Source organism: Macaca nemestrina, chromosome X (genome assembly GCF_043159975.1).
Source record: "Macaca nemestrina isolate mMacNem1 chromosome X, mMacNem.hap1, whole genome shotgun sequence".
Lineage (NCBI taxonomy): Eukaryota > Metazoa > Chordata > Mammalia > Primates > Cercopithecidae > Macaca > Macaca nemestrina.
Window position 1 is genome coordinate 144,971,544 of NC_092145.1, and position 24,347 is coordinate 144,995,890.

Sequence of the window (24,347 nt, forward strand, 5' to 3'; positions counted from 1 at the left end):
GAGCCCTGGGGTACTGGCTCACCATGGAGCCAGGGCCTCTTTTGTCCCTTGCTTCCTGTCTGTAAGTAATACATCTGCTTCATGTAATGTATTGGGTATGAGTGTGTTCTGTCACACTGGACGCAAGACAGGTTGGTAACCAGTGTACACTGAACCTGTTAAAGGATATCTCATTAATTTACAGACATATATATAGACTGAAACAATAGGAAGGAAGTCTTTCACCAACCACTAATATTGTAAAGAAAGGCTTTTATTGAGCTAGTATTATTTAATGAAGATGGGCAGCAATTTTAATACAATCTTCTTTTCCAAGACCTTTGACAGACCTTAGGCCCAATTTTCCACCTTTATGTCTAGGAAAGTGCAAGTAAAACACTTTTGAGGACATGAAAAACACAAGCTTGTTGTTAAGGTGTATCAGTAGCCAGGGAAATCCGCCGTGCCCCTTTCAGGGTCATCTAACTAAGGCATGGAGAAAGAAACTGCCTCAAGCCAGCTTCTATCACCTCTGCAGGGAAGGTGGCCATGCAAACCAGGACATGGTTCAAAGTGAAAAAGAGTGTGGTTAATAATCACGCCAGAACACCAGATATAAGAGGTAAGGGCAAGTCAGCATTCTGTACATCGCTTCTCCCTTCAATTTGGAAAACTCAGTGCAGTAGGGTTTTGCACTGATCGTTTCACAAGACAGCTAGGAGGAAAGCCTGTGTGCTCTGGAAAATGCATATCTTGTGTGTTTACCCTTTTAAAGGTAACTATACTTCGAAACAGGTGAACTGCAGAAAATTAACAAAGACTTCTCTTTTTACCATGTTTACCTTTTTAAGAATTTCACACATTTCCGGCCAGGCGCGGTGGCTCACGCCTGTAATCCCAGCACTTTGGGAGGCTGAGGAGGGTGGATCACCTGAGGTCAGAAGTTCAAGACCAGCCTGGTCAACACTGAAACCCCGTCTCTACTAAGTATACAAAAATTAGCTGGGCGTTGTGGCGGACGCCTGTAATCCCAGCTACTTAGGAGGCTGAGGCAGGAGAATTGCTCGAACCTGGGAGGCAGAGGTTGCAGTGAACTGAGATGGCGCTATAGCGCTCCAGCCTGGGCAACAAGAGCGGAAGTTCGTTCCAAAAAAAAAAAAAAAAAAAAGAATTTTATGCATTTCCTAGGGCATACATGCAAAAGCCTTCACATTTACCCCTTTTTAAAAGAGCTATTTCTCAAACTTATATGTATACAGTTCAGTAGTGTTAAGTACAATCACACTTGTTTTGCAACAGATCTCTAGAATTCTTGCAACACAAGTTCTGTACCCACTAAATACAAATTCACCCTCTCCCCTTCCCCCAACCCTTGGCAACCACCTTTCTACTTTCTATTGTATGATTTTGACTACTTTGGACACTTCACATGGAGGAATCATACAGTATTTGTTCTTTTGTGGCTGGCTTATTTCACTTGGCATAATGCCTTCAAGGTTCATCCACATTGTACATTTGACAGCATTTCCTTCTTTTCAAAGGCTGAATAATATTCCATTGAACGTATATACCACATTTTCTTTATCCATTCATCAGTTGATGGACATTTGGGATGCCTCCAGAACCTCTTGCCTATTGTGAATAATGCTGCTATGAACATGGGTGTACAGATATCTCTTTGAGATCCCGCTTTGGTGGTAATTCTCATGGTAATTCTGTTTTCAGTTCTTTTTTTTTTTTTTTTTTTTGAGACGGAGTCTCGCTGTGTCGCCCAGGCTGGATGGAGTGCAGTGGCGCGATCTCGGCTCACTGCAAGCTCCGCCTCCCGGGTTCACGCCATTCTCCTGCCTCAGCCTCCGAGTAGCTGGGACTACAGGCGCCCGCCACCACGCCCGGCTAGTTTTTTGTATTTTTAGTAGAGACGGGGTTTCACCATGTTAGCCAGGATGGTCTCGATCTCCTGACCTCGTGATCCACCCGCCTCGGCCTCCCAAAGTGCTGGGATTACAGGCTTGAGCCACCGCGCCCGGCCTTGTTTTCAGTTCTTCGGGGAACCCGTGTACTGTTTTCCATGACCACCATTTTACATGACCACCAACAGTGCGCAAGGGTTTCAGCTTCTCTGCATTCTCCCCAATACTTATTTTTTTTTGTTCTTCTGATAGTGGCCAGCATGATGGGCGTGAGATGATAACTCATTGTGATTTTGATTTATATTTCCCTAATAATTAGCAATGTTGAGTATATTTTCCTGTTCTTATTGACCATTTGTATGCCTTCTTTGGAGAAATGTCTGTGCAAGTCCTTTGCCCATTTTTAAAAATTGAGTTATTTGGTTTTCTTGTTGTTGAGTTATAGAAGTTCCTCATATATTCTGGATTTGGGGTCCTTATAAGATCTATGATTTGCAATTATTTTCTCTCATTCTAGAGCTTGCCTTTTCACTTTGTTGATTGCTTCCTTTGACACACAGAAATTTTTAAGTTTGATGTAGTCCCATTTCCTTCCTAACCATCTTAAGTGTACAGTCAGTAGTGTTAAGTATATTCATCCAACCCTATCTTGCAGACCAGATGACAAACATATTAATGAAAGAACTACTACCAGTCATTGATGCAACACTGAGTCTGAACATAGGCTTAGACGCATTTGGAAACATTCCAAGATATTTATAAGCAAGAGACACGGGGGCATGAATTCCTCAGAATATGTAGAATTATCTAGATTTTAGCCTATCTGACAAGTTTCTCTCCCTATTACCATAACAAAAGTTTTTTAAAGCACTGTATAAACTGAGAGATTTTAGTTAATCACCTGCCTTGCAAAGAACCTTGACTAATGAGTAAATAAAGTTCAGACAGTTGTAAAGTGAAGACCAGATAGCTCTTTCACTGTAGAAAACATTATCATTATATACTATGTAACAGTGTGCAAATAATACAAAATAATATTATAAACCATAGGCTATTAGATTACTAGTCCTTTGAAAAATATTTCTGGAAATGTACAATGAAAGAATTCTAAGTTCTAGGCACTGTAAGCATCTTTTCTCTTCTCTTCTCTTCTCTTCTCTTTTTTATTAGACACGGAGTCTCACTCTGTCACCCAGGCTAGAGAGCAGTGGTGCGATCTTGGCTCACTGCAACCACCACCTCCCGGGTTCAAGCGGTTCTCCAGCCTCAGCTTCCCGAGTAGCTGGCATTACAGGTGCCCACCACCATGCCTGGCTAATTTTTTTTATTTTTAGTAGTGACAGGGTTTCATCATGTTGGCCAGGCTGGTCTCGAACTCCTGACCTCAAGTGATCTTCCCGCCTCAGCCTCCCAAAGTGCTGGATTACAGGTGTGAGCCACTGTGCCCAGCCAAGCATTTTCTTTAAAATATTCTGCATATATTTCCTATATGATCAGACTTTTAAGTAAAATATCTGATCTTCGGAAATGCAAAGGGATTTCTGGGTATAGGAAAAGTCTTATTTTCTTATAATTACAAAATATATTTTCTACATCATAAATCGATAGTAAGCGTATCATGTCCTTGTAACAACTAAACACTGGGGCACATATAATATACTGATTGATAAGCCCTTATGAAAGAATACACATTCATGTTATAAAATAAAATACATCTAAAACCATGGCCAATGTTCAGCCAGGAAGTACCAGTCTGGGCCAACAGGCTGTTTCTGAAAGGCCTGAGTTCTGGTCAGTGTCTGTGCCTTACTTTTGATTATAATCCCTACATATAGTGCTATAGAACCACTAATGGATAAACATAAAAAAGATAGCTCAAAAATGTCAGACATAAAAAGATATTACAAGCTGGGCCAGGTGGCCAGCACCTGTAGCCCCAGCTACTCCAGAGGCTAAGGCAGGAGGACTGCTTGAGCCTAGGAGTTCAAGTCTGCAGTGAGCTATCACTGGGCCACTGCACTCTAGCCTGGGCAACAGAGCAAGACCTAGTCTCTTAAAGAAAACAAAAAAGAAAAAAAGAAAAAAAAAAGGCATTACAATTACCAGCAGGTAGCTGCAAGAGAAACTTGTGTCTCTTAGCTGGTACCGAATCACTTTCCTCAAAGACTGATGAAGCACTCTCATGCTAAGAAATGCTCATCTGTAAATATTATCAAATGCAGGCACTTAGAATAGTCTAGTTAACAATTTTTAGTAAGCTAGTATATATTATAGCAAAAGCAAAATACTGCCTAGATATGAACGTTTTAGGGGGTTGCTTGGCTGGTCGCCGGCTTGGATTTCGCTCGTACATTCAGCACATAATCATGCCGGAAGGATGAACGGACAGTGCGATTCATCAGTGGCTGAAGAGGGCGGAAGTTGTCCACCATTCTTTTCTCCTTCTCCCCTTCAGAAGTGAAAAGCAGGGTTCGAAATTGCTCAAGCTAGAAATAGAAACAGAAAGCATAAATAATTTCAATAGAAAACTTGCTTTACCTCGTGAATAAATTACTTTCATTTTTACAATTCTGAGCATTCCTTGCAAATTAGATACAGAAGGAGAAGTTATTTCTGGGTAAGAATGCCTTCACCACTTGACAGGGAATAAAATGCCCAGTGGTGGTGGTGATCCTGATGGTGGTCCTGTGGGGAGGAGAGCAGCAGGAGGTGGTGAAACCAGGAGGGCCCTTGGGATCCAAAGACTTGGGGCAAAGGCCCTGTCCCCACATATTATCCATTTACCAAGGATGATGAGTTAATTCATCTCTTTCATTCTCAAGAACTTCCTCTTTAAATAAGCAAAAGAGCCAGCTTACAGAATGAGAAAGGAAAGGTCTGATGCATATACTAACAACACCAAAAAAAGTGGGTTTATAAAACAATTTAACTGAATCATTAACATAAAATAAGTATTACTGATTGCTCACTGCACCTGGGTATTGTGGGCAAAGCAATGCATATTGATGTCTGTATTTTTTCCTTTCCTTTTTTTTTTTTTTTTTTTTTTAAGACAAAGTCTTACTCTGTCACCCAGGCTAGAGTGCAGTGGTGTGATCATGGTTCACTGGAGGCTCAACCTCTGGGACTCAGGTGATCTCCCACCTCAGCCTCCCAACTAGCTGGGATTATAGGCACATGCCGCCACACCCAGCTAATTTTTAAATTTTTTGTAGAGACAGGGTCTCTCTATGTTGCCCAGGCTGGTCTTGAACTCCTGGCCTCAAGTGATCCTCCCACCTAGGTCTCCCAAAGTGCTGGGATTACAGGTGTGAGCCACCACACCAGGCTGCATGTAGGTGTCTTAACTGGAGACAGGATTCTCTATGCTGGTGCTGTCCAATAGAACTTTCTGCAATGATGGAAATGTCCTCTGCATGGTCCATTACGGTAGTCACAAGCCACATATGGCTACTGGGCACTTGAAATGTGGCCAGTGTAACTGAGGAACTGAATTTTACTTTTAATGTACTTATATTTAAATGTAAATGGTTACATGTGTCCAGTGGTTACAATATTAGACAATATAGCTCAATGCAAAAGGAGCAACCCAGAATATCAACGGCTTGTTCTCTGATGTAGCAGCAGTATCGACCAGTAGCCCCTTGGTTTCAGACCCAATTGTGTTATGACATACTTTACTTAGGCTGGGCGTGGTGGCCTACACCTGTAATCCCAGCACTTTGGGAGGCCAAGGCGGGTGGATCACCTGAGGTCAGAAGTTCAAGACCAGCCTGACCAACATGATGAAACCCTGTCTCTACTAAAATTATAAAATTAGCCAGTCGTGGTGGCGCATGCCTGTAATCCCAGCTACGGAGCCCAGGAGGCGGAGGTTGCAGTGAGCTGAGATCGCGCCACTGGATTCCCACCTGGGCAAAAAGAGCAAAACTCCATGTCAAAAAAAAAAAAAAAAAAAAGGAAATATTTTACTTCAGGCCAGCAGGAAAATCCATTCACATTCCCCTCATTCAAACTGAGAAGACAGCCTGGGGCACAGTAGACAAGCAAGTGAAGAGTCATTTGCAACAAAGGCTTCAGGGCAAATAGAGCTGAAGAGGCAGAACTAGGACTGAAAACAAGCAATGTTTATCATACAGCGGCAAATCACACAAAAGCCCTCACTAATTAGGAAGCTGTACAAGCAGTTAATGTTTCTTTTTATTCAGCTAATTCCAGAAGATTAGAAATAGTCTAAGTATCAAAGATAAATGACATCTATCTATGAAATGAACTAGTATACAGTCCTTAAAAATACCGAAGATGTTCATTATCTATAAAATGTTCCATGCGGCTGCGTGCGGTGGCTCATGCCTGTAATCCCAGCACTTTGGGAGGCTGAGGCGGGTGGATCAGGAGTTTCAGATCAGCCTGGCCAACATAGTAAAACCCCATCTCTATTAAAAATACAAAAAATTAGCTGGGCATGGTGGTGGGTGCCTGTAATCCCAGCTACTCGGGAGGCTGAGGCAGGAGAATTGCTTGAACCCGGGAGGCAGAGATTACAGTGAGCCGAGATCACATCACTACACTCCAGCCCAGGCAACAGCTAGAGATTGTCTTTAAAAAAAAAAAAAAAAATGTTCCAGGCATCACTGAGTGAAAAGAGCAGCAAAATGGTATGTACAGAATGATTCCATTTTCATACAAAAATTGTGTATATTTATATAGATAAAAGACCAGAAGGACTTATGTGCATCTGGATAGACAAGAGACCAGAAGGATTTCCCCAAACAATGATAGTGGTAAAATTATAGGCAACTAGAATAATATTATAGATGACAGCTAGCATTGTTTTCCTTACTAAATTTTCAGTGTTACCATAAGTTTTATATTAAATTACATTCTGGAAGTAGCTAGTACAGTTAGACCAGAAAATACAAAATAAAATTTTAAATTATATAATTGAAAAATAAATTTTAAAATTTCGTTGAAATTGTATTTACAAAGTCCTCACATGGGCCACTGACCCTCTGATGTATTTACTTTGTTTTTCAATGTTATGTCCATTTGTTTTTCTAGAATGAAAATAAGTTGAGGAAATATGTCAATTTTTTAATCCAAAGAATAGAAACAGACTAAATGTACAGGCCACAAAGCCTATACATTTGCAGGCATAAAAGGATTTTCCTATGCTTATCCTAGTACTTCTATGGTGGTATATATCCAGAATGTATTCTTGTGTAAGGTCTGCATGGTGGATCCAATTTTTTCCCCCAAATGCCTGCTCAATTGTTCCTCAACAGCATTTACCGAATACTCTATCTTTCCTGCCAACTGAGTTGAGATGCTATATTTATCATAAAATAAATTCTCATATGTATTTGGACATATTTCTGAAATTATTATTTTCTTCCTGTGATGGTTAATTTTATGTGTCAACTTGATTGGGCCATGGGATGCACAGACAGGTTAAATACTATGCCTACGTATGTCTATGAAGGTGTTTCTGGAGGAGACTAGGATTTGAATTGGTGGACTGAGTAAAGAGAATGGCCCTCCCCAAAGTGGATGGGAATCATCCAATAAATTGAGGGTCTGAATAGAACAAAAAGGCAGAGGAAGGTTGAATTTGCTCTGGTTGCTTGAGCTAGAACATCAATTGTCTCCTTTCTTCGGAGCTCCTGGTTCTCAGGCTTTCAGACCAAGATAGAAATCTACATTATCAGCTCTCCAGTTCTCAGGCCTTTGAAGTACACCACTGTCTTTCCTGGGTCTCCAGCTTGCAGATGGCAGATTGTAAGACTTCTTAGTCTCCATAATCACATGGCCAATACCTTATGATAAAACTTTATCTATCTTTTTCTTTCTTTATCTTTATAGGGTTATTATATAACCTATAATAATCTATATTTAACCTTTATAGGGTTATTTATCTAACTTTATCAACTTTGTCTTTTTTAATTTTTTTAAATCTTTATCTATATTTGGTATGGTTTGGCCCTGTGTCCCTACCCAAATCCCACGTTCAATTATAATCCCCCTGTGTCAGGGGAGGCGATCATGGAGGTGGATTTCCTCCTCACTGTTCTCATGATAGTGAAAGAGTTCTCACGAGATCTGATGGTTTAAAAGTGTGTGGCACTTCCCCCATCTCTCTCTCTCTCTCCTGCCACCATGTGAAGAAGGTCCTTGCTTCCCTTTTGCCTTCCGCCATGATTTTAAGTTTCCTGAGGCCTCCCAGTCATGCTTCCTGTTAAGCCTGTGGAACTATGAGTCAATTAAACATCCTTTCTTCATAAATTACCCAGTCTCAGGTAGTTCTTTATAGCGGTGTGAAAATGGACTAATACAATATCTATCCTATTGGTTCTGTTTCTATGGAGAATGCTAATATACTTCCCTCGATAGATCTCTTTATCCATGTGCCAGTAACATGCTATTTAATTATTGAGGCTTTATAACCTTGTGAGTCTAATTATCCCGTATTTTTCTAGAATTTTCCCTGGCTATTTATGTGTTTGTCTTTATTCATGAGTTTAGAAATAGCATATCGATTTAAAAATCCTATTGGCATGTTTATTGGGAACACATTAAATTTATGGTGAATAAACAAGTCATGGAGAATGACAACTTAGGTTGTAATTTATGACAAAAAAGGTGTCTTTATGTCTTTTGATCCTATAATGTGTTAACTTTATTAATTCAAGCCTTCTTTTGTATCCTCCAGGAACATTTTAAGTTTTCTTATTAACTTTCCTTGTTAAAATTATTCCAAAGTATTTTATATTTTTGTTTCCATTATAAATAGGGGCCCTTCTTACATTATATCTTTATATCATATCTTTTAACTGATTGTGATTTATGTATGTCAAATGTATTGATTTCTAGAAATTAATATTGTATTCCACTGATTACCAAATTATCTCTGATTTTTGTAGTAGTTTTTTATTGTTTCTCTAATTTATTTTTTATTTTCCGGTCTAACTGCACTGGCTACTTCCAGAATGAATAACTTAATATAAAACTTAATACGGTAACAATCCTTTCCATTCAAAACCTATTATTTGCTTTTGAACTGAGATCAATCCCTTTTATCAAGATAGGGAAGTCTCTATTCAGCTCTGTTTTATTAAAAATTTTCAAAAACGGAATGGTGATTTTTACAAATGTCTTTTTAACTTCCCTGGAAATGATAATATGATTTTTCTATTTAGATCCACTGATAGAATGAATTATATTAATATCATTCTTAACAATGAACCATTCTCGTATTACTGGAGTAAAAGCTACTTGGACAAAGTGTCTATTTCTTCTGATGAATCTGCTGGATTCTGTTTCTAATACTTTCTTTTTAGCTTTTTTTTTCTTTTATATTCTTTAGAGGGGGTTCCAATCTTTGGTGAGTGTTGGTATCAGTTATGCTGGCTTCATAAAAAGAATTTGGAAGTTTTTTCTCTTATGGAAATGCTTTGTAATCAATAAAAATCCCATAAAACAAGTATGAGTAAATATTATTGTAGTTTAGTTACATTATACATTATACAGGATTTTGAGTGTTTGCATAGTAACTACTACTTAGGCTTAGTTTCTAAGGGAAAAATAGAACCCAAGTTCAAAAAACAAACTTACATTAAAGTTTCTGGACAAACACTGTTGAATTCTATATTTATTCTGAGATTCTATAGTAGAATTCCCTTAAGGATTTTAAAGACTTTTGAACACATTCATTTCCAGCCTTCACTCTTTCCTTTAAAAGGGTCTTGATTTTGTAGAGTTTAATATTTATATATAAAATACACAAGGCATAAGAAGACATATGTAATTGTCAAATATAGATGTAAAAAGCTTATGTTCTTCTGTGTTTTAACTCTTCTCTCTAGTTAATTTGAAACATCCCCAAATTCATGTCCAAACTGAGACAAGACGTTGGTACACTTCAATAGAAATGTATAAGCATTACAAGATGTTAAAACTGATGCCACAGTCTGAGCCCAGCCTTGTTTTAAATGGGCAGACAAGGATTTCCTTAGATTGAAATTGTGGAGAGAACGTACCTGATCGTGATCAACCTCTACTGGTTGCTTCTTAATGATCCAGGTGACAGACTCGGAGAGGGGTGGGGTAGTCAGAGACCCTGAGTAGGTCCAGTAATCTGGGCAGGTAGGCATCAGGCAGGAAGGGTCAAATGACCCAAATTCCACAAGGGTGTCCTGGCCAAGAGAAGAGATAACTGAGTCATTATTTAGTGGTGAAAACCACTCAGGAATCGGACGACGAGGTGATGGTTCTCAGGGAGTATGTGGAGATCAGCAGTGGTCCAGAGGAGCTCCGGGCCTTTCTGGGCAGCTTCCTGAAGAATCGCTGCTTAGGATGGAATCATGTCCAGGCTTTGTTTCTGCAATTAACTGTGTATTTTTTATATTCCACAGTAGGAAAACAGCCAAAACCATTTGATCTCTCAATTCTAGTGAGGTTACATCAGGTAGTCTCCTCTGAGTTTTGTTGAGAGGTTTCAGACAGTGGCCATTGCATAAAGAAGGAGGCTTTGCATTTTCAAGAGAGGCTAATTGAGACTTGTCCTTTTAGGAAGAAATGCAGATCAGGAGGAGCCAGAAACCTGGACTGAAAGGAAAGAGAGGGAAAAAAGAGGAAAATGGAGAGGAGAGGAGAAGAGAGGAGCGGGAAAGAGGTAGGGACCAGAAGGAGAGAGTGGGGGATGGGGGGAGATAATATATGGGCTTCCAGAGAGGAAAGGAGAGGGAAAGAGGTGGGGACCAGAGGGATACAGTGGGGGATGAGAGGGAGAAGGAGAATATATGGGCCTCCACAGAGCAGCCCTTTGAGATTCTGAATATTGAAGAATTAATATTGGGGGACTAGACAAAGGCATCCGACCTGAAGGATGTGGGTCATTGTTCTTTCCAGCTGGACAAGGCAAGTTTCTGTAGAATTGCTCTCTGCTCCCTGCCTGTGGGATGGCAGTTACAGACAAGAAGGCTGCTCTGGGTGTGTTTATAAGGACTTAGAAGGAGCTGGTGTCAGGAACAGAGGAGGGGACAGCAATATGTTCCTGAGTCCCCAAGTCCTCAGTGGCACCGCGGCAAAACCAAAAAGCTCACTGCCTACCCACATGATCATGACTTCTGTCCCCTGGAATCATAAATGACAGTTTTCTTCTAAGGCTGAATACAGTTCACGTAATTAAACTTCCCAATTCAAAGTGCCTTGGTAATGTCTCCACTCTGAGACTGAAACATAAAAGTACATTTCAAGTAATTATGGAAAACAAATAGTACCTTATGCTTTATCGACGGCAAAGTATCCACTAATTTCTGTAGCTCTTTATGATGTTTGCCTAGCTAAAGAACAACAAATAAGAAAATATTACAAACAATGGACATCTCACTGTAGAAACTAACAGAATGTGAATTAAAATTAACTAACTGGTGATTACATAAAAACAAACTGCATGACTAAAATTACACTTAAACTTGTAATTTATAATTTTATAAACATTACTGAATTAAATTAGAGAACACATGAGCAGGCTGTTTGCTGACAAGGTCAGCATGCCTGCAGAGAAAGGTGCCCCCTGCTTCGTTTAAGTTCTTAAATTGGAATTAAAATTAAATAAAATGAAAAATGGTTCCACAATTGCAGTAGACACATTTCAAGTGCTCAATTGCCACATGTGGCTTGTGACCACTCTGTTGGGCTGTGCATTTTTATACCATTCAAAATATATTCTTTTTTTGGTGGTGCAGGGGATGGAGTCTCTCTCTGTTGCCCAGGCCAGAGTGCAGTGGCACAATCTTGGCTTACTGCAGCCTCCACCTCCCAGGCTCAAGTGATCCTCCTGCCTCAGCCTCCCGAGTAGCTGGGATTATAGGTGTGCACCACCATGCCCGGCTAATTTTTGTATTTTTAGTAGAAATAGAATTTCCCCATGGAAACCAGGCTGGTCTCTAACTCCTGACCTCAAGTGATCTGCCTGCCTCAGCCTCCCAAAGTGCTGGGATTACAGGCATAAGCCACTGTGTCTGGGCCTAAAATATATTCTTAACAATCCTGTATTTCTTTCTTTTTTTTTGGGGGGGGGGGGATAGAGTCTCACTCTGTCACCAGGCTGGAGTGCAGTGATGCAATCTCAGCTCACTGCAACCTCCGTCTCCCAGGTACAAGTGATTCTCCTTGCCTCAGCCTCCCAAGTAGCTGGGATTACAGGCGCCCATCACCACACCTGGCTAATTATTTTGTATTTTTAGTAGAGATGGGTTTTCACTATGTTGGCCAGGCTGGTCTCAAACTCCTGACCTCGTGATCCACCTGCCTCGGCCTCCCAAAGTGCTGGGATTACAGGGGTGAGCTGCCACGCCTGGTCGTACAATCCTGTATTTCAATCACTATTTATCTTACCAATGTATGGATCCCAATATTCTTAAAGTAAATAACAATATTATAATGTTCTATCTTTCCATTCTAGAATACAACACATCATTTAAAGTTGGTGAAATTTTTTACCTTTAAAAATACTCCTATCACGGCCAAACCATTTTCTTCCAGTGCTGCATCCTCAAAGTTTTCAAATTTGACTGCATTCCAATGCACTAAGTGCAGCTGAAACACCATGGAAAGAGGGTTAACCCATGACTGCACAGACTCTCTCCAGAATAAACCCACAGCCTCAGTCAACCTACGACATTTAAACACATTTCTTCACCCAAAGTAAAGCCACCAAGAAAACCATATGACAACATGGTGCAAGATGAGACAGAAACAAAGATCAGGGAGAAATTTAGGCAAGAGCAGCAATTAATATTATTTTAGAATGAAGGGATTTATTTGGGGAGAAAAATAGAAAATTCATATAACAAAGTGACACTTCAGTGAGCAATCAACATCTGTCCAGTCCCATCTTGAGTTGCATGAAATACCAATATTCAAAATCCACTTGCATCTACAGGAGGGACGACGTTTATATTGAGAGAAATAGATCCTCCATATGGAAATTACACAGGAGTTAAAGACAAACTTTTTCTTCAAGGAATAACCATTTAAAATGTGCTTTTAGGCTGGGTGTGGTGGCTCACACCTGTAATCTCAGCATTTTGGGAGGCCAAGGTGGGAGAATCACTTGAACCCAGGAGTTTGAGACCAGCCTGGACAACATAGCGAAACCTTGTCTCTACCAAAATATTTAAAAATTAGCAGGGCAGGCCAGGCGCGGTGGCTCACGCCTGTAATCCCAGCACTTTGGGAGGCTGAGGCGGGTGGATTACGAGGTCAGGAAATCGAGACCAGCCTGGCTAACACGGTGAAACCCTGTGTCTACTAAAAATACGAAAAATTAGCCAGGCGTGGTGGTGGGCACCTGTAGTTCCAGCTACTCGGGAGGCTGAGGCAGGAGAATGGCGTGAACCCAGGAGGCGGAGCTCGCAGTGAGCTGAGATTATGCCACTGCACTCCAGCCTGGGCGACAGAGCGAGACTCCGTCTCAAAAAAAAAAAAAAAAAAAATTAGCAGGGCATGGTGGTGTGCGCCTGTTGTCTGAGGTGGGAGGATTGCTTAAGGTTGAGGCTGCAGTGAACCGTGATTGTGCCACTGCACTCCAGCCTGGGTGACAGAGTGAGACCCTGTCTCACAAAACAAAATAAAATGAAACAAATATAAAATAAATTTTTAAATGTGCTTTTATTTTTACATAACATTTACAACTGAATTAGGAAAAAAGTTGTAAGAAAAAATTCTATTTCCTTAAAATCTCCCTTTATTTCCCTATAAATTATTCCTCATCCACCAGTTATGAATGCATTATCACCCAGCCTCCCAAGTGAGACACCACAAAATCATGGTTAACTTTGCCTTCTCCTATCCTGAAGAGAACCCCACCTTCAAGTCCTGTTGCTTTAATTTCCGAAACGCTTGATAAATCTTGCTCCTTTTCTCTATTTCTATTGCCACAGCCTTCATTTAGGCTCCCACCACCGCAAACTTGCATTAAGTCGACCTGTGGCTCCACAATGTTCCCTGGGTTATTACTCTGGGCTACTATTTGAGTCCACCTTCGAATTCCAGAAGAATTCAGTTTCAGGATCTTAAGGTTCATTTCAACTCTATTATTTGAGATGAGAGAAGTTAACATGTTTACATGTCTTAGCTGAGAATGATCAAAACTGCCTGAGAAAGCTATTTAGCATTTATAGGAATCACCTGATTCTTTCTGCTAATTTCTTACAACTAAAAGTTCAGAATTATCCCCACTTCTCTACAGTTGTCACTGTTCCTGACCTTCTCAACATACCTCTGCTGGGAAGCATTTGCTGTCCACGGTGTGCTCAGAACCCCAGGCATCGATGGCCCCCCAGTGAAAATGGAACTGCTTCAATCGGTAGTTGTGTTCCAGGGGTCCTCCCTTGATCACTAAAATGGCACATCCAACAATTCAGAGAAGAGTTATTTGTGCAGTGGGGAAATGTGGGTGAAAGGCCAAATCTCCAGTGGACCCTCCATGTGAACTGTGTTAAATGGATTATACTGAATTATATACAAGTGATTATAAATTTGATTTTCATGAAGTCAACGCACGTATAAGGAGAAGACCAAATAACATAAAGATTTAACTACAGAACAAGCTACAAACAATTGGTAAAGGCCAATTCTTGACTTAATTTTATATCCTATATTATTGTGTCCAGTTTTCTTTTGTGTGCAATAAAATGCAAATTTCTCTCAGCATATTTATCCAACATGACTTTATAATACTGAAATATGGGGATAAAGGGATCCTTCTTTTTTTATGCACAGACACTTTGTTTTTCAATTTTTTAAGATACTAGTGTTGCTTTCCCTTTCATTGAAATGGAATAGGAAATGTGCAAGTCAAAAACGATCACCTTGGAGATGTTGGTCAAAAGGTACAAAGTTTCAGTTAGGAAGAATATGTTTTCAAGATTTATTGCACAGCATGGTGACCATACTTGATAATAATGTATTGCACATTTCAAAATTACTAAAAGAGTAACCGTAGATTTTCTCACTACAAAAAAAAAATGGTAAGCATGTGAGGTGATGAATATTTTCATTGCTTGATATAATCATTCCACCATGCATACATATATCAAAAGATTACATTGTACCTGGTAAATATATACAAATATGTCAACTGAAAAAACACACTGGCCGGGCCTGGTGGCTCACACCTGCAATCCCAGCACTTTGGGAGACTGAGGTGGGTGGCTCATCTGAGGTCAGGAATTTGAGACCAGCCTGGCCAACATGGTGAAACCCCATCTCTACTAAAAATACAAAAAAAAAAAAAAAATTAGCTGGGTATGGTGGCCCATGCCTGTAGTCCCAGCTACTCAGGTGGCTGAGGCACAAGAATCACTTGAACCCAGGAGGCGGAGGTTGTGATGAGCCGAGATCGTGCCACTACACACCAGCCTGAGTGACAGACCGAGACTCTGTCTCAAACACACACACACACACACACATACACACATTACCAATATATTATAGGCAAAATATTGACAAGTGTTTTTTTTGTTTGTTTTTTTTTGAAATGGGGTCTTACTCTGTCGCCCAGGCTGGAGTGCAGTGGCACAATGTCAGTTCACTGCAACCTCTTCCTCCTGGGCTCAAGCCATTCTCCTACCTCAGTCTCCTGAGTAGCTGGGACTACAGGCGTGCACCACCATGCCAGGCTAATTTTTTTTTTTTTTTTTTGTAGAAATGGTGTTTTGCCATGTTGCTCAGGCTTGTCTCGAACTCCTAAGCTCAAGAGATCCACCCATCTCAGCCTCCCAGAGTGCTGGGATTACAGGCGGTTGCGCCACTGCACCTGACCCAGATAAGACGTTTTTGGCTGGGCGCAGTGGCTGATGCCTGTAATCCCAGCTGTCAAGCAGCTGTCAGGCTAGTTAATTGGGATGTCACTGGTAACCTCAGCAAGATTAAAGGAAAAAGGTGGGGTTGGGTGGGGCAGATGAATGCAGGAAATAAGGAAATATAGTCATCAAGAAATGGGGCAGGCCCAGCAGTGGCTCACACCTATAATCCTAGCACTCTGGGAGGCCAAGGTGGGAGGATCACTTGAGGCCAGGAGTTTGAGACCAGCCTGAAAAACATAGTGAGACCCAGTCTCTACAGAAAAAAAGGAAAGAAACCAAGAAATGGGGCAGGTAGACAGAAGATAGTGAATTGGAAAGCAGAGCAGTCATAACACATAACAAATAAATATATACTTATGTATTTCAGGTTGATATTTTCTTCTTTTATTTTTTTATTTTTTTGAGACAGAGTCTCACTCTGTTGCCCAGGCTGGAGTGCAGTGGCACAATCTCGCCTCACTGCAACCTCCAACTCCCAGGTTCAAGTGATTCTCCTGCCTCAGCCTCCCTGAGAAGCTGGAATTACAGATGTGTGCCACTATGCCCGACTAATTTTTGTATTTTGGTAGAGAAGGGGTTTCACCATGTTGGTCATGATGGTCTCAAACTCCTGACCTCAAGCAATCCACCCACCTCGGCCTCCCAAAGCACTGGGATTACAGGCATGAGCCACCATGCTTGGCCTGATATTTTAATCTTTCCATGCTCTGAGAAAGGATTAAACTTGTAAAAAATTACATGACAAATATAAAACATTCAGCAGAGAGTCTGGCTGGTAGTAAGCAATCTGTAATATTCACTCCCTCCTTTTGCTTTTCAACGTGAAAGAGAAGGAGCTGACACAGAAAGGGATGGTGAAGAGAAAGGAAATACATAGAACCCATACAGATAAAAGCAAATGCAGGAAATGGACACGAGGAATGCTTCTGGGGTGATGGAAATGTTTTAAAATTAGATTATAGTGATGGTTGCACAACTCTTGTAAATTTCCTTTAAAAATCATTCAATTGTATGTGTGTTTTAAACTGCGTACATGTGTTTTAAACTGTGTATGTGTGTTTTAAACTGTGTACATGTGTTTTAAAGTAAATGTAGGACCAAAACAGGGAAGGAGAACTTAAAATGTTTGTGAAAGCATTCTTACTAGGTTCACTGGCACTGCCCCAGAGGAGTGTAAAGTCAGGGAAGCAGGATGAAGCAGGATGGAGCAGGAAGCACCCTGAGGAGGAGAACAAAGGCACTCACCTCTCCATCTCTTTAATGCCTGTAGACAGTGCCAATAAGAGGAATTCCAGAGGACATGATAATTGACAGGGATCATCCAGGGATAATTTAGTGCCCTTCCCCACAGTATTTCCACTCTCTTATATGCACTCATTCAAATCAGTAACAGTGTCCTACTCAGGGGAACCAAATACTAAATAACACCCAGCAGAGGACTGCGGTATGAGATGTTCACATACCTTCTCTTATAATCCTATTAAGGTAGGTCATGTTGTCCTCTTTTTCATTCCAGAGTTTAGTAATTTGAGTCTTCTGTCTTTTATTTTTCTCTTGGTCTCCCCCAATTAAAAGTTTGTCAACTTTGTTTATCTTCCCAAAGAACCAACTTTTGATTTCATTGATCTCTGCTCGTTCTTTATTATGTCCTTCTCTCTACTTGCTTTTGGGTTTAGTTTGTTCTTCTTTTTCTAGTTTCTTAAGGTGGAAAGCTGAGATACTGACTTGAGAAAGTTCTTCTCTATTATAGGCATTTTCATCTATAAATTTCCCTCTAAGCACTGCTTTAGCTGCATCCCAAAAGGACTGGTATGATGTTTTTGTCACATACCTTCCCCAGCTCCTTTTCCTTGCACTTTATTCCAATCCTCATAAAGCACACTGTGGCAGCATCTCTTAGGGTTTTTTCTTTGAAATTTATAGACATCGATATTTATTAGGTTTTTACTTTTCTAGAATTGTTTCTTGCCTTTCTTTGTTTCTAGAATGTCTTTGCTTTCTTTCACTTTTTATTTTTTATGTTCATTCACTCTTTTTTTCCTCTTTGCATGCTATTGATTTGCAACAACATGGAGAAATAGCAATGAAGAATAAGCAGGAAATAAGAGGCAGTCACTGAAAGGTGGAGAGAGAGAGAGAGAGAGAGAGAGAGAAAGTTAGGCAATTACTAAAAATTGATGCTATCTTAAAGAAAATAATTATTAAAGCATAATTTAAAAGGGCTATCAGTTTTAGTTCTTTCCAACCAAACAAGAAAAATATTAGCAAACTCTCTACAATTTTTCTTGCATATTTTGTAAGTGTGTGATTGACACACCTAGGGAAGACATGGTCAAGGGGTGAATTAGTCGGTTGGGTTTGTAGGTATCTAAAAAGAAGCTATTATGATGAAAACGTGGATGACTTGCCATCTCAGATTACTCATGCAAATGGGTAGATAAGAATTCTTGAGGCCTGGATCGGTAGCTCACACCTGTAATCCAAGCACTCTGGGAGGCCGAGGTGGGAGGATCACTTGATCTCAGGAATCCAAGACCAGTCTGGGCAACACAGTGAAACTCCATCTCTACAAAAAATACAAAAATTAGCCGGGGCCAGGCACAGTGGCTCACGCCTATAATCTCAGCACTTTGGGAGGCCAAGGTGGGCAGATCACTTGAGGTCAGGAGTTTGAGACCAGCCGGGCCAACATGGTGAAATCCGTCTCTACTAAAATACAAAAATTAGCCGGGCATGATGGCATGTGCCTGTAATCCCAGCTACTCAGGAGGCTGAGGTGGGAGAATTGCTTGAACCCAGGAGGTGAAGGTGGCAGTGAGCCAAGATCACACCACTGCACTCCAGCCTGGGCAACAGAGTCAGACACCATCTCAAAAAAAAAAAAAAAAAAAAAAAAAGGCCAGGTGCAGTGGCTCACGCCTATAATCCCAGCACTTTGGGAGGCCGGGGGGTGGATCACCTGAGGTCAGGAGTTTGAGACCAGCCTGGCCAACATGGTGAAACCCTGTCTCTACTACAAATACCAAAAATTAGCAGGGTGTAGCGGCAGGCGCCTGTAATCCCAGCTACTCAGGAGGCTGAGGTGGGAGAATCACTTGAACCCGGGAGGCAGAGGTTGCAGTGAGCCGAGATCACGCCACTGCACTCCAACCTGGGCAACAAGAGCAAAACTCCATCTCAAAAACAAAAACAAACAAACAAAAAAATTAGCCAAGCGTGGTGGCACATGTAGTCCACACTTGTAGTCCCAGCTACTCAGGAGACTGAGGTGGGAGGATTGCTTGAGTCCAGGAGGTTGAGGCTGCAGTGAGCTGCGATCATGCCACTGCACACCAGCCTGGGCAACAGAGTGAGACCCTGCCTCCAAAAAAAAAAAAAAAAAAAAAAAATTCTAGAATCTGTTGTTCAAAAGAAAAAGACAGGACTAAAAAATAAAATAGCTATTTGCTCTAAAAGTTCTTGGGCTCAAGTCACTTGGTTAAGAAACTCATTAAGCAACTTTCTAAGACTTCCAACTCAACGAAGCAATGATATATTGGCAACAGAGAGTCCCTATACTGTCAAGGGCTTTAGAAAGCTGACCAATACAAAGGATCCCCAGAAGAAAGCAGGCTGCTAGGGCCCTAGATGGGGTTGAGAATTCAAAAGGATTGCTATGCATGCAGAGTAAATGGATGAGAGTTGGTATCCTATAGACTGGGTCTGCCCATTAGTTTACATCTGGCAGGGATAATGGTAGAGCCGCAAGGGGACAAGTAGAGCTCACCAGAGTGCCAGATAGTCATCCAAAACACAGGAATTTAGCTTGTTGTTTTGAAAATTTCTGGAATCCGTATAAACAAGGTAATATTATGGGCTTCCAGTTGAGAAGGGGGCACACTCTAGAGTTTTGGGGAAATTAAGAAAGATGCGTGATGATGGGTATACTAAAAGCCCAGACTTCACCACTACACAATATATCCATGTAACAAAACAAAACTAAACTTATACCCACTAAATATATTTTAAAAGAACATACATCAATATCATTTTTCTTTCTTATCTTTTTTATTCCTCCCTTCTCTAGCTGTTCCACCAACAGACCCAGGTGGCCTTAAACAATGTTTCCCTAAGCATGGTACACATACCGCTGATGGCACACGAGATGGTTTTACGTGGTACAAGAAGCTTTTACTTATATAGTAAGTTACTTTAAGAGAGTTAGAAACAATATAATGAAACACATCAACCTGTGAATTCACAGATATAAAATTTAAATAAATAACTTTATGCAAAAAAAGGGGGGAAGAAAGATGCCCATGAATCTGGGAGGAAAAAGAATTTCCTACTTTGAGATATGAAAGTAAGATGTTCATGGTTTGGGGGCTGTGTCATACCATGGAGAAGAAAGGAAAGTTGGGGACATGGAGACACCTAAACCCTTAAAGACAGACTCAAATACCCTCTGAATCATAGCAGAGAAATATATCAGAAGGGAGAAAACCAGAGACAGATTAAGCCCATTGGAGGAGCAGTCTGTTTGTAGTTGGGCCAGAGTGCCAGGTCTAAGTATCAGAGCACCACTAGCAAAATACAAAGAAAATAAAGACACAATTGAGACTCAGAGCCAGAATAAATGCAAGAGTGAATATTTACTTTTTTTTTTTTTTTTTTTGAGACAGACTCTCACTCTAACACCAGGCTGGGGTGCAGTGGTGCGATCTTGGCTCACTGCAAACTCCGCCTACCGGGTTCAAGTAATTCTCCTGTTTCAGCCTCCCAAGTAGCTGGGATTACAGGCATGCACCACCACACCTGACTAATGTTTTGTATTTCAGTAAAGACGGGGTTTCACCATGTTGCCCAGGGTGATCTCGAACTCCTGAGCTCAGGCAATCCGCCCACCTCGGCCTCCCAAAGTGCTGAGATTACAGGCGTAATCCACCGCTCCTGGCCTCATTATCATTTTTATGGACTCATTTCCTAACATTCATGAGAGAAAACAAGTTTCCTTGAGATCAAGATTTCTCAGTTTTAGCTCTATTGATACTGGAGGCTAGATAACTCTTCGTTAAGGTTATCTGGTGCACTGTAGGATCTTTAGCGGCATCCCCGACTTTGACACACTAGACGCCAATTTTGTTTCCCAAGTTGTGACAACCAAAAACGCCTTTGGATCCTGCAGTGGGGAGTGAGGGATATGGAGGGGTATGGGGGAAAGTTGGCAAAATTACCACTAGTTGATGACTACTTTAAACTATTTCGAATAATAATTATTTTGAGACTAATTTGGACTATTTGACATCATCAAATGCAGTAAAACAAACACGCAAACAACAACAAAAAAAGGGAAAATAAATCTTCACAAAATTAGCCACCTTCTATCTTCCACAGATACTAAGAAGTTTCAGGTAAACTTTGAAATCATTCACATTAGTTTATATCCAGGAAGGTTAAAGAAAGATTCAAAATCAACATAATATTTGAATTTGAAAAACTCTTTTTTTTTTCTTTTTTTGAGACAGAGTCTCGCTCTGTTGCCCAGGCTGGAGTGCAGTGGCCGGATCTCAGCTCACTGCAAGCTCCGGCTCCTGGGTTTACACCATTCTCCTGCCTCAGCCTCCCAAGTAGCTGGGACTACAGGCGCCCGCCACCTCGCCCGGCTGGTTTTTTGTGTTTTTTAGTAGAGATGGGGTTTCATCGTGTTAGCCAGGATGGTCTCGATCTCCTGACCTCGTGATCCACCCGTCTCGGCCTCCCAGAGTGCTGGGATTACAGGCTTGAGCCACCGCACCCGGCCCCGAAAAACTCTTTTAAAGTGTTCTTTTAAACTAGGTAGGTAACACTGTTTATTTAACAAAATTACCAGATCATAATTTCCATTTCTCTAATATATGACTAGTCTTTGCAACCTAATGCACACATGACTATTCTTTTGGCCCCATTTCAAGTGTATTGTAATCTGCTAAGTTAAATCTGATTAAACAGTGTTACTGTTTAATGTAAAAGTTCTCGTAAAGTCAACAAGCAAAGGAAAAAATTAGTACATATTCAATATACACATACAAAATAAATTTCTGGCAAAACTTCCATTTCACACCTATGCTCTATACCAATTGTAAATCTATACATAGAGAGAGAGAGATAAATTTATTAATTAAAAATACTACCTATACTAGTTGAAGAAAATACGCATAAAAACTAGAAGGAATTTTTTTCACACATTCAAAAAGTTAAGATCAATGAGTTCCTTGCCATTGCTAACAAAGAGGTCAATACTGTCATGGCGAGAATTTGATGTGTCCGTGTTAACATGACACTGTTTCTTTAACTCCTTACAAGACCACCAGATCTTGCCCTCACCTGATTTATCTGTAGAATCTTCAAATTCCACGAGGAAAGAGTACCCATTATTCCAGACGTGGAGGCAGGTGGCTGGGTCATAAGAGATGGTGAGCGGTTTTAAGTCGGGATCATAAACACTGTCCCTCCACCGAATGTTGATGGGTGACTGTCGATCACCCCCGGGAACCAGGTCCACGCTCTCCCAGAGTGGATGCACTAGGAGAAAGCAGGTCAGGCTATTATCAAGACTGTTGGACCGAGTGTGGTGGCTCACTCCTATAATCCCAGCACTTTGGGAGGGTAAGGCGGGTGGATCACTTGAGGCCAGGAGTTCGAGACCAGCCTAGGAAACACGGTGAAACCCTGTCTCTACAAAATATACAAAAAAAATTATCCAGGCGTGGTGGTACACACCTGTAGTCCTAGCTACCAGGGAGGCTAAAGTGGGAGGATTGCTTGAGCCCAGGAGGTCAAGGCTGTTGTGAGCCATGATCGCACCACTGCACTCCAGCCTGGGCGACAGACCCAAACCATGTCTCAAAAGAAAAAAAGAAAACAAAGCCTGTCTACTGTACTTCTGGAGAACCTGTCAGGGCTAATGGAAACTAAAAGCCTTAGGAATTAGCCACTGTGATAGTTACTTTTAGGTGTTGACTTGACTAGATTAAAGAATACCTAGAAACCTGGTAAAGCATTATTTTGGGGTGTGTCTCTGGGCGTGTTTACAGAGGAGACCAGCATGTAATTCTGAGTGGACTAGGTGGGAAAGATTCGCCCTCAATGTGGGCAGGTATCATCCAAACTGCTGGGGGCCCAGAGAGAACAAAAACATGGAAAAACTGAATGTACCCATCTATCTGCTGGATCTTGGATACACTCTTCTGCTCCTGTCCTTGGGTAACAGCTACAGGCTTCCCAGCCTTTGGACTCCAGAACTAACACCAGCACCTCTCTGGGTTCTCAGGCATTTGGCCTCAAACTGATAGGTATACCATCAGCTTCCCTGGTTCTGAGGCCTTTGCCTTGGACTGTCCCATACTACCAGTATCTCAGGGTCTCTGGCTTGCAGATGGAACTTCTCAGCCTCTATAATCGTGTGAGCAATTGCCACTAATAAATTCCCGCTCATCTATCTCTCTATCTATATACCTTATTGATTCTGCTTCTGGAGAACCCTGACCAATACAGCCACTTAGGGGTTTAATCGATAGACAAAAGTAGAGGATAAAGATAGGTCAGAGAGCACCTGGCAGAGGAATAGCATTTTGGCATCTTGCAAAACCAACACATCTCAGTCTGCCTACTAAGCTCACCTAAACCAAGTGCAATCTGTGCTGTGATCACAGCATAATGCATGGAGTTTAGTGCCACGTGGAAATAGGGTATTCATAAATGAGTTTCTTTTCTTCATTGAGAATTTCCCAAGCCCCAACTCCCCAAAGTGGCTTTAAATACAAAGACAAATTAATTCAATCTTCAATAACAGATTTATTTTCAAAAAAGGAAATGGGAGAACTTTGGGAAAGGAAACATTCAATCAGTATTGTCAGTGTTTAATTGGTTGGCTGGTAGAAATCAAGGCTTGCATAGCCTGCATCCTGTAAGATGCTCGCCCCACATAACTGTGCATGCTGAGTTGAGTTCACCTCCTATGTAAGCAAACTCTGAGGACCAGGCAGCCATCCTGCAAAACCTGGGTAGAACATCGGCATTGCTAAGGTCCCTGGGGGTCGCAGTGTGTCACAGGGATGTGGAGATTATCTATTAAGGTGTACACATACAATTCATCCCCCACAGGCACTGAAGACATTGCTGATGCTGATTGTCCTCCAGAGTCAAGCACCAGGTCTCTGTAGCAAGTCCCTGATAAGTATCAGCAGACTTGCTGATAACACAGATCGGCCTGTTGAGACCCCCATGTGTGATGAGCAGAACCAATGTGTATCAGTTTGGGGTGATCCAGTTCCCTGTCCTTTAGAAGTACCATGGATGGGTAGAATCAAGAACAACAGGAAAACTAGGAGAAACATGAGAGAAATCATTACCAACGACCCTCTGCATCTCGCCCTACCACTAAGAATAAGGATGAGACTGGCCGGGCGCGGTGGCTCACGCCTGTAATCCCAGCACTTTGGCAGATCACGAGGTCAGGAGATCAAGACACGGTGAAACCCCATCTCTATAAAAAATACAAAAAAAAATTAGCCGGGTATGGTGGCACACTCCTGTAGTCCCAGCTACTCGGGAGGCTGAGGCAGGA

At 41.2% G+C, this 24,347-nt stretch overlaps 1 protein-coding gene across 6 annotated transcripts in view; it reads right to left on the reverse strand.

Moving 5' to 3' along the window:
• Window positions 1-232: 232 nt before the first annotated feature.
• The window catches only part of LOC105478158 (carbonic anhydrase 5B), a 99,137-nt gene continuing 75,022 nt past the window's right edge, over window positions 233-24,347 (reverse strand). For 5 of the 6 annotated variants that reach the window (XM_071088550.1, XM_071088551.1, XM_071088552.1 and 2 more), the window contains 7 exons: window positions 22,106-22,303; window positions 18,237-18,329; window positions 14,176-14,294; window positions 12,396-12,491; window positions 11,171-11,233; window positions 9,929-10,084; window positions 233-4,378 (listed from right to left, as the gene is read on the reverse strand). In XM_071088550.1, the coding sequence (XP_070944651.1) occupies window positions 4,199-4,378; window positions 9,929-10,084; window positions 11,171-11,233; window positions 12,396-12,491; window positions 14,176-14,294; window positions 18,237-18,329; window positions 22,106-22,303 (905 nt within the window). In that variant the 3' untranslated portion in view covers window positions 233-4,198. The remainder of the gene's footprint in view (window positions 4,379-9,928; window positions 10,085-11,170; window positions 11,234-12,395; window positions 12,492-14,175; window positions 14,295-18,236; window positions 18,330-22,105; window positions 22,304-24,347) is intronic. The other variant, XM_011735205.2, reaches the window with a different exon arrangement.